At 53.7% G+C, this 10,420-nt stretch overlaps 1 protein-coding gene across 1 annotated transcript; it reads left to right on the top strand.

The window, feature by feature from the left end:
• The first annotated feature begins 4,675 nt into the window (after positions 1-4,675).
• TFF1 (trefoil factor 1) lies at positions 4,676-7,518 on the top strand. The gene is made up of 3 exons (XM_019666015.1): positions 4,676-4,751; positions 6,849-7,001; positions 7,432-7,518. The coding sequence occupies exons 1-3, from the start codon at positions 4,676-4,678 to the stop codon at positions 7,446-7,448; spliced, it is 246 nt and encodes an 81-aa protein (XP_019521560.1). The 3' UTR covers positions 7,449-7,518.
• Positions 7,519-10,420: the final 2,902 nt, after the last annotated feature.

Raw genomic sequence — 10,420 nt, 5'->3', positions numbered from 1 at the left:
ATTCAACCCATAGAACTGGTAAATGGCTCAGCTCCTTCTGGGAGGCTCCTCATGTGCACTTGTAACCTTTCTGTAAGGTTCTTCCTCAAAGGGACCCGGCCTCCGTTCTTGTTTAGGGACTGGATCCCACATCAACTCTGGTCTACGAAGGCTGGGGGAGCCACAGGACTTGTGAAGGCTGCTGGTGGCCCCTCCCTGAGCCATTTCTGAACACCCAAGTGATGGGAGCACTCTCCAGGCATTCCTGGGGTGGTGGTGGTGAAAAGGGCTCACAAAGTAGACCGACTCCAGCACCAAAACCTCCCTGAGCCTGGGACCCCTGCACTATGGCAGCACCAGGCTCCCACCCTTATGTGTGTGTGAAGCACCTGGGAACGTTCTAGAATGCAGACTTGACTCCATGAAGTCTGGAAGGGAACATGTCCATTGACATCCCAGGGATGGGAGCTGCCAGCCCACCTTGAGTGCGAGGCTGCCATGTGTCTGGGGGCAGGGAGGGTCCAGCATTTCGGCTGCGTGAACTGTTGGCCACCATCAAGACCAGGGCTTGTTACCCACCTGCGAGATGGTCACTCCTCCCATGTGCTCGTGCCAGCACCTTTGGGCGTGGGCTGTCCTCCCAGGCAGCCTCTGCCTCTGTCCAGGACAGGAGGGGTCTGGCCCTTATGCACCTGGAAGCGATGCTGGGGTGGGGAAATGGTCCCGAGGAGAGCCCCATCCTGTGTCTGCATCCCGTGTGAGCCCTGGAAGCTTCTTTGCAGAGAGCTACTCTGCCTCAGACAGAGGTCCAGGGGTCACCTCTGCTGTGGAGAAGGTTAAGGTGTGTTCGGGGTTCAAAGCTCTCAGCCTCACGTTTCTGGCTAAATGCCCCAATCCCATGTCTGAGAGTTTCCCTTTCTCCCTGCCAATGCCAAGGTGGCGGTGTAAGGACACTGGAAGTGACGGGCGTTGAACTGGTGCCACAAATCTAGGACTTGGGCCTGGCCTGACCCAGCCTGCTCTGCCCTGCAACTCTGGGGGCAGCCGGGAGAGCCTTTCTGGTTTTCCTGTTCTCAGGGGACACCCTCAGTCCTTGGTCTGATCTTTCCTTTATGAAGGTTGTGTAGAAGTCAGCTGACCCCAAGTCTTTATCACATGACTGTCACCACAGAAACGAAGTGTCTCACCACTTGCCCTCCTGGGTGCCTTGCCTCACACTGCACTTCCTTTCATGTCACCCTGTTATTTAAGATGCCGTGATCATGCCCCACAGAGTGGGTCACCAGAGCCTGTGTCCCTGGTCAGGAGACGTGCCCAAGGAGCTAACCTCAGGGTCTCCTTTCCAGGGCTTGTCAGCAGGGTCACTGTCAGTAGCAGCTTCTGCAGCAGTGAGAGGCCAGGACGGTCTTGTGTTAGCATCGCCCACGAGGGCCCTTGGAATGTCACTCCCAATCCAGGTAATTAAGTGGAGAGAGTGTTGACCTCTCTTTGGGGCCAGTGGACCCCTCAGCCTGGAGGAGCGAGGACAGGGGTCCCTCACAGGGACCCAGAGAAGACTGCTGTGTGGAAAGGCATGGACACAGGAATGTGACCAGTCCAGCGTGACTGTAAGGAGGGACCCAGGAGGTAAACCCTGAGCTCACTTACTCCCAAGCACCCACCTCCTGCTGCACCCACAGCAACCAGAAGCCTGAGAAGACAAGGGCCGGGGACATGGCCCACACAGTGACTCTCCCAGGACACGAGGGCAAAGAAGGACAGACCGAGGAAACCCAGCACTCCCATTCCAGACCCTCATCCCTGAACCGAACCAGCACTGGGATGGGTACAGGTCAGGCCCAGCCAAACCACACGGAGTGAGCGCAGGGCACAGGGGTCTCTGACTAGAAGTGGAGAGCTCTTACCAAAAAAGCAGGAAGACCTCCTCGGCACACAAAACAAGGGACACCCACCGTGGAACCCGAGAAGTTTCTAGATAAGATGGGGGCTTTCACTGGCTTGGGGTCCAACCACTTTATTTTCCAGATAAGAAAAAAAAAAGCCAGAGGAGTTAAAACACTTGTACAAGGTCACTAACTCATTAGTGGACCAGCATTCAACTCAGTGTATCCCCTTTTTCCCTAAACGGTCTGTGTAATGTTACCTGCGATCTTGTGCTAGCATCGCCCACTAGGGCCTTGGAATTACCCCTGGAAGTCTGGAAGGTGACCTGGAGAGTGATGTGTCCTCACAGCACCCCACACGGAGGGCAGAGTCAGACACTCGGCAGGTCTCTCTCAAATTTCCCCCAAGAAGATAGGAATGGGGTTGAGAAAAACATAACTGCAAATGCACGGAGAGACTATAACCAACATCCATGAATCCATGTCTTCCTGTTCAGCTCACTAGACGCTAAGTTTTGTACGACACTCTTTTAGATTTTCTTCATCAAACTAAAACACCACACACACGTTGATGACCTTTGTACCCTCCCTGGTCCTGTTTCCCTTCTTCCCTCGTCCCGGATGGGCCCATCACGCAGACGTCCTGTCTGTGTTGTTACCATTTTATTTCATCTGGGTGCAGTTCTAACAGTGCATTGTATTATTTGACATATTTCAGAAATCGACATCAATAGCGATATCATAATTTAAGAACCATTCTTATTTTTTAATTTAACTTTGTTTTCAATATTTACCCTTTATATTATTTTTTGATTCATTTTCATGTGTTCATTCATTTTCATCTTCAAGGTACTATATATATATATAGATATAGATATAGATATAGATATATATAATACTTCAAGTTCTTTCCCCTTTCCTTTGATAACGAACAGTTTTGAATATTTATATTGCTTTCTCCCCTTCCTTCCTTCCTTCCTTCCTGTGCACCCCCCTTTCTTCCTCTTTAAAAAGCTATTGCAAACAGTGCTGCCAAGCATGCACCTTTGTGCTTCCTTCAGCCCAGAGTGAGGCTTTATCTGGGGTAGATGCGGGCCTAGACTTAGGGGGCTTGCTGAGTCCTAAGGTCTGTGTAGCTTCAGCTTCTCTAAACACCGCCCGCTTTTTCTCCACCTTGGAACACCGGGCGCACCCCCATTTCGGAGAGTTCCCATTTGGTGGGAGTGGTGGTTCTCCACCACCCAGGTCTGGTGGCCTCACTGTCTCTGGCAAACGTAACCCACCCCACAGAGACTCTCTGTGCCCCGGGTCCTTCCTGGGTCTGGCACGTCAGGTCTCCCTGGAGACCCCAGCTCAGGATTGGAAGCTCTGGAGGTGGGGGGGGGGGCTGGGCTCAGGGAAGGAGTGAGGGAGAATATGGTGACCCCATTCTGACCCAGGCTCCCTGCCCAGAGGGGGGCAAGACTTATTTCCCAGGTCACCTAAGAAAAGTAAGTATCTCTCCACTTTCCTCGGAGCCTAATCTCTCGCTGAAGAAAAAATATTCCTCCTATCATGCATTCATTCACTCATTCATCCTTCAACAGATATTTATTCAATAAAGCAGCATTGTAGGTGCTGAGACCACCTGGATGCACAAAGCAGACAAACCCCCGCATCTTGGGCCTTCCACTCTGTTGGGGGAGGGACAGTAAATCATGAACATAGTGCGTGAACAAATCACTTTGCACATTTGAAAAAAATAAGAGCCAGGAAACAGGAATCGCCAGAGCAGGACAGGGGGACCAGGCAAGATGGCGCTGGAGGTCGCCCTTGGACGCACAGTGTCCAGGGGGGCCTCACTGGGAGGACGTGAGTGAGCAACCCCACAGATGCGGGGAGAGGGGTCCTCTAGAGGGAAGAGCCCCTCTACTTTATCAGTTTCCGTGTCAGCTCTTGTATACACAGCTTCATTTTTAAAAGAAAAAGCAAAAATAATTAACTTATAGAAATAAGTAGAAAAGCTCGCTCAGTGCCTGCGAGCAAGGTGTGGCACATTTGTGGGTGCTCAGTGTCAGCACCAGCTGAAGCGTGAGCCCCCGGGGCAGGCCGTGTTTTCGCGGTGAAGGACCGAGCGGTGTCCTGATCACATACGACTTAGCCGTGGAAACGTCTAACAGGACAACACTGATGGAGAAAAGATGAAGTTTGAAGTTCAAGTTCCCTGGGGGGGAGATTGGGGAGCAGGCCTGTCATTCTCCTGCTCGTCTTCTCCCCACTCCCGGACTTGGATTCCCAAAGTAGCAAAAATGGCGGCAGACCCAGCTGGAAGGATGAGACCAGGTGGGTGGGCCTCCGCGTCTCCCTCTCCTTCCCTCTGAGTTGCATGCCGAGGGCCCCCGTGAGCCACTGTTGGCACAAGCATGCCTTGCGTAGGCCATCTCTAGCTATGAATCACTTCCCAGTGAGTATAATGTTGACATAGGAGGAGGGCCTCACCGATGCGGTGGGGACCTGGACCAGGTCATGACCCAGGAGACTCCCATGGATAAGAGTGGGACAGTCTCAATCTCAGATCCCTCCACCAAGATGACTAGGTGACATGAGTTTCTCTTTATCAGCAAACTGGTCCATTTGGTTTGCCCATGTTTAGGAAACACCTTTTAATCAGTGGAGATTACTTGGCATGGAGGACTGTGGGACCCTCCTTAGGCAAATGTTATCTAACACTCTTTCAGTAAACAGAGCCCAGGTTTAAAATCGAGGGTTCAGACAGATTCTCACCCCCAACTTGTAGTCTCCTTGGGAGCAGAGAGGAGAAGGTCACGGCCGCCATGGAGTCCAAGGTGATCTTCGTCCTGGTGATGGTCTTCTCACTGGCCCTCAGCACCCTGGCCCAGCACCAGACCGGTAAGGCAGCCCTCTTCCTGCTTTGTGGTGGGCACGCGGGCCCAGGTAGCCTTGATGGGAGGCTCTGTTATATTTGTACTCTGCATATTTGTGAACCAAGCACTGTTGTGTGCCAGGCATGGCTCTAGGTGCTTAGAAGCTTATAGAAGGCAAACGCAGGTGGAGAGTAGCAGTGGGGTGAAAGGCCAGTGAAGGCTTTGAGAACGGCTGTGAGGAAGTGGGCTCCTGGTGGGCTTCTGTCTTCTAGTATTGACCCCGGACTATTACGCTATTCTTGAGCATCGCATTTCAAAGAGCAATCTTTGAGATAGTCTACAAGAACAGCTCTCCCAAAGGTCCAAGCCAGACTCTACCCCAACGGGTGGACCCACTCCAAGTCCACGCAGATGTCCAAGTGCTTACTTCATGGGTGGAGATCCCCGGAGACCCTCTCCGGCAGGTGTGTGGGCTCTCCTGGGTCCCATGCTCTGCGGAGCCCAAAACACCTGTCCCACTGGCACATGTCTCATCAATATTAAGTAGTCCATGGGTGTCACCAAGTGAGACAGGGCACTATTCCTTCCTTTGAACTTGTTATGTGTCTCAATGCCTTTATCTGCAGAGTGGGATCAATCATCTATCTTAGAGGGTTGTCAAGAAAATTAAGTGTGACGATGTTTGTAAAAAGTTCTTTGCAAGCTACTAAGTGCTAAATAAGCATTACTTATTATTGTTAGAACGCTTTGCTGGATGGCACAAAGGAATAAATACGGGCACCCTGCCCTCTCAGTCTAGGAAAACAGTGTCCCACATCTACCCGCCTTTGGATGGGCTGTCCTTCTCAGAGAACCTGACACCCAAGGTGAAGGTCAGCTGGGACCACCACTGCCCGAGATCTCAGCCCACTCGTCTCTCTGACTCGCCTCCCTCTTCTGTTCAGGCCCCTTCCCTCTGCGTCCCTTTACTCCCCATGTCCCCAAAGGCCTTGCTCCTCGTCCCCTTCTCATCTCACTCTGCCCAGGGACAGGCCCTGATCCAGAAGTGGATGGGGCTGTTGCCCTTCCAGGCCTCCCCCGACCCCTGCGGACAGCACACGGCCATGAGTGTCCCCGAGCCCACGTGACAGAAGGGAGCTCCTCACCCTCCTAGGTCCTCGAGCCCAAGACGGAGACAGGGCTTCAGCCTGCCACTGCCCAGATCCTAGTTTGTCTGCTCAGAGCCCTAGACTCTGAACCTGAGTACAGTCCCCACAGATCTCACATCCAAGTCATGTGGGAGTTGTTGGCTGGCCTTGTCTTCCCGCGTGTCCTCCACTTTGGGGTGATTTCATCACACCCCTGGTTAAAGCTGTCACTCTCAGGCTGAAACAGTTTACCCTAGTTCTCAGCCTGGCTCTTCCCAGACCACCTCCACCCCAACCTGTGCATCGTACCTGCAAATAGATTTGCACATCCACGAACACACCTTGTGCTCTCTATTCACGGCCACTGAGCACACAGCTCCCTCTGCTTGGAACACCCACTGCCTCATCCTCATCTGGTCAGCTGCCCCCTACAGGAAGTCCTCCTTGCTTTGTTCAGCCTTGTTGTCACTCATCCCTTCTATACTTGCCCTGACACACTGGGGTTGTCACACTAGGCTGTTATGTACATATACTTGGCTTTTTCCTCCATTACACTTTTGGCTTCTTAACAACTACATCTTTATATTTAATTTCTGGGTCCCCATCACCCAGCACAGAGCCAGGCTTGAGCTCAATCCCTCAGGAACCTGCCCTGTCTGTTCTTGCTGTGTTGGCTCCTGTTTGTAGCACACACGCGTGGTACTCGATAGATATCTATTGATGGAGTAAGTTTAATAATTGTTGAAATTAATGAGTGAATAAATACATTGTCTAGGTAGGCGCAACGTTTACCAATCCCAGGCACCTTGCATCTTCCCTGAAGTCACAGGTGTCCACATCAGGAAAAGAGGACAGTGTCTGCCTCTCTCACCCCAAGCCCTGGTCTACGTCAGCCACGGCTGGGGGTTGTTCGGAAGCTAGGCTGGAACGTGGACCATCACAGTGCAGAAGTCAGCCCACAACTTATCTTTGCCTCTTGCTCCGGGCGCTTTCAGAGACATGTGCAGTGGACCCAGGCCACAGACAAAATTGTGGCTTTCCCGGCGTCACACCTTCCCAGTGTGCAGACAAAGGTTGCTGCTTTGACAGCACGGTCCCTGGCGTCCCGTGGTGCTTCCATCCTATGGCTGTCGACAACCTTCCAGAAGGTACGTCCATGACAACACTGTGGGGTCCGAGGGTGTAGAATTAGTGAGAGAAACCGCACGGGACCTCGCCAGCTGGGTTTTACTCAGACTAATGGCCACGGGCTGACTGTGAAGCCATGGTTTAGCCTAAATCAGGGTGAATTCAGGTCTGGGGAGGAGGAGGGCGAGGCAGGGCTGAAAGGCCATTTTGCCAGGCACCCTGTGTGATCGCTGGCTTTTTTCCACATCTCTAAACAATTCTGTGAAGAATTACCCCAGGGAATGCTGGCCTAGGGCGGGAGTGAAAGGAATGACAAAATATGAAAGCAGTGCATGTTTTTGCTAAAGATTTTTCCCATGGATTCTTTCAAGTCAAATTCTCTGCAATCATTTAAAAGTGAAAGACAATCTCACCCTCACTAACGCATGCCTTCTCCGTTCCCCCTTTCAGATGAGTGCTCCTTTTAGGCGCTCTCCAGGTGGGAGTGGCCCCTGACTTGGAATGGCCCTTCCCTTCCCCAGGCCAGAGCTCAGCCACGTCAGCGGCCAGCGGTCTGCAGGGGTTGGGGGTGAGGGTGGGGGTGGGAGTGGGGAACCTTCTGTGGCTGAGGCTTAATTCACTGCAGGTACTAATTGCTCTGATTTTTTTCGTGCTCAAAATTGGCCTAAAAATTAAAAGAGATGAATGCTACTCTGTGCTTTCAAAAAAATGTAAACCATTTCCTTTCTCTCAAAGAGAGGTGGCCTATTTCCCCCTCTGGTTTCTTGTCATGGATTATACATTAACTCACACTATCTCCTGCGAGATATGAGGGGTCGACGAGAGAGCGCTGGGGTTGACTTGGTAGATGTTAGCAGCGGGGTCCCTGCACAAGTCCCTGAGATTGCCAAGTCTTCAAGAAACATCTCGAAGCCACGCCCTTGTCAAGTCATGAAAGTAGGCACCAAACTCTCCTAACATCCTTTAAATATTCATTGTGGATGGCCCACGGCTGCCGCGTAATAAAAACTGCCTTTTAGTTCTTTCGCTTCCCCTAGGTGGAAACTGGCTCCCTAGATAGAGCCCACGGCCAAGCGGCAGAAAGTGTTCATCATAGAGAAGTTGCAGACCCTGGCATGAGCTAACATCTTGAGGGAACACCCCTTCCCCCAAAGGGAGGGATACTGAGGCCACATGTCCCCTTGTTACTGGCACAGGCAAGATGGAGGGACAGGGAGCCAACTGGGCCTGCCAACCGCAGCCTGGCACAGCACAGCACGACGCCCCGCCCTGGGTCAGAAGTGCAGACCGGGCAGCCGCAGACACCATCCCCCACGCGCTGCAGTGAAAACGAGGAGAGGGCGCCCACTCCGGGCTGTCACCCGCCCCAGGGGCTCAGCTAAGCAAGCCCATCGCTGCCCAGATAGTTTCCCCTCCCAGGTGCCCGTGTGCTGGGCACAAGCTGCACAACTGTTTGTGGGGCCCTCCCACCCTGCACAGCCAGCTGGGTCCCAAGAAGAAGAAGGGGCACTGAGCTTTGTGGGCCCAGTTTTTCCCCAAATTTGCCAGTCAGATCAATCACTCCCCCAACACTTGGCCACTAGGACAAGCAAATACAGAGGCCCCAGGGGCCAGGGGAACCGTGCACAGGCGGAGACGTCAGATGGGGACCCCAGCGCGTGCACACAGCAGCACACACGGGTGTGTGGCAGTGAGTGTCGGGCTCCGTGCGCTGTGGGGATCCCCGTGGCTTTTCTTCATTGGAAAACGTGCAGAGAAATTTTCACTTCTCGTTTTTGTCCATCGCGTGTCCAATCTCTCTCACAGTCTCTGCCTGCTCATTCCAGGTAAAAAGAAACTAACTTTGTTTAGTACAGTCCCTTCTGAAAGGCAGTGTGTTCCCTTGGTGGCCCCTGCAGGTAACAGTCCCCAAGGAACAAGCTTGCTCTATGGCTCTGAAAAATAGATGAGGCCCTTGGTGGCGCTCACACAGCAGGGGCCTTTCATTGTGGGCCCTCTCCCTTTTCTCGTGTGTGTGTGTGTGTGTGTGTGTGTGTGTGTGTGTGTGTGTGTGTGTGAAGTGACACTTTCCAGGGAGCCATGACACATAAATTAGGGGGCTCCTTAACCCTAAGTCCTTCTGCGGCCAGGGGGCACCCAGCAGTGTGTGCCCTCCTCCTGACACTCCCGGCAAACGCTGCAGACTGTGGGCCTGGAGGCCAGGCGACAAGGAGGCTGATTTGTGGGTCCCCTGCCTTGCTTTCGTTTTCTTGGGTCCTGGCCCCGTGAAGGGTGAAGGGCTGGCAGCTTCAGCCCCGCCCTCCCCTTGGGTAATCCACATCCGCGACCCATGTCCGCCCCCTCTGGCATCCACCTCCCCGACGTCTGACCTTGTGCCTCCCCCATCTGGATGCCAGTCCTCTCGGGGCTCGCTGGCACTGGATGGAGATACACTGGGGACTCCTGCGGGAGCGCTCTTCTATCCTGTCACAGCCCGGCGCCGTAGACAGGACCGGGAGATGGGATTGGAAAAGGGACATGGCTTAGCCTCTGCCACACTGTCCTTCCGGAAGCTCACAAAAATCCATAAGAATTCCATCAGAGGGCTGCAGCTGCTGGGCGGGGAGAAAACGCTGGAAGCAGATGAGTGTGGGAGAGCTGACCGGGAGCGTTGACCGAGGGCAGCGCTATGGGAACTCGGCACACCGCCCGCAGGGTCTGGAAAAGCAAGATGCTCAGGGAGGCTAGCACCACGCCCTGCGCCATACCTTCTCGGGCCGCCCGGCACAGGAGCAGGGCGCCAGCAGCCTTGCTCAAGCTTAGGGGTCGGTGGGAGCTGCCGAGTTCGGTGTGCGGCGAGAGCTGGGGCAGCGCTTGTGGAAGAGGGAGCTGGGCCCATGGGGACAGAGGGCATTGGGTGACCTGCCACTTCCTTCTTGTGTTCAGAGCCAGGGTGGGGGTGAGATGAGAGAGGAGGAGGGACCCAGAGGAGCGAGATGTTTCCTTCTCATGCCCGGGAATATAAAGAAATCATCAGACCCTTCCAGGGTCAACCTCCAACCACGGCCACTCCTCCCCCATGGCGTGTCCACCCCCCACCCCCAATGCCCCGTGGCGGTCACCATCTCAGGGTGGGAGGGGACCTGCACTGGGCCGTGTGGTCTGACACCTTATCCTCACCCAGGCCTCTCTACAGCCATGAGCCCACGGGCCAGGAAGGTGGGGGACAGAGGTGCAGATTAATGTCTTAAGGAAGCAATGGCTGACTTCTCTGGGTTTCTGCAGAGTCCTTGAAGTGTCTGGGAGGGCGGTGGGAAACAGGCAAGCTGTGGTGACAAAGTACCTGAACAAGGACAGCTCTCCTGATAAGGCACAGGAGTGGTTAGCAGCTCGGGGAACGTCACACACACACACACACACACACACACACACACACACACACACACACCACACACACACA

This window comes from Hipposideros armiger, unplaced genomic scaffold, assembly GCF_001890085.2.
Source record: "Hipposideros armiger isolate ML-2016 unplaced genomic scaffold, ASM189008v1 scaffold_458, whole genome shotgun sequence".
Lineage (NCBI taxonomy): Eukaryota > Metazoa > Chordata > Mammalia > Chiroptera > Hipposideridae > Hipposideros > Hipposideros armiger.
This window is presented reverse-complemented; position numbering and strand designations above follow the sequence as displayed.

What these genes read in the sequence shown, in the direction of transcription:
- TFF1 (XM_019666015.1), top strand. Translation starts at nt 4,676, where the DNA reads ATGGAGTCCAAGGTGATCTTCGTCCTGGTGATGGTCTTCTCACTGGCC. An exon ending in CCTGGCCCAGCACCAGACCG is followed by an intron (nt 4,752 to 6,848) that starts GTAAGGCAGCCC and finishes GGGCGCTTTCAG; the next exon opens with AGACATGTGCAGTGGACCCA.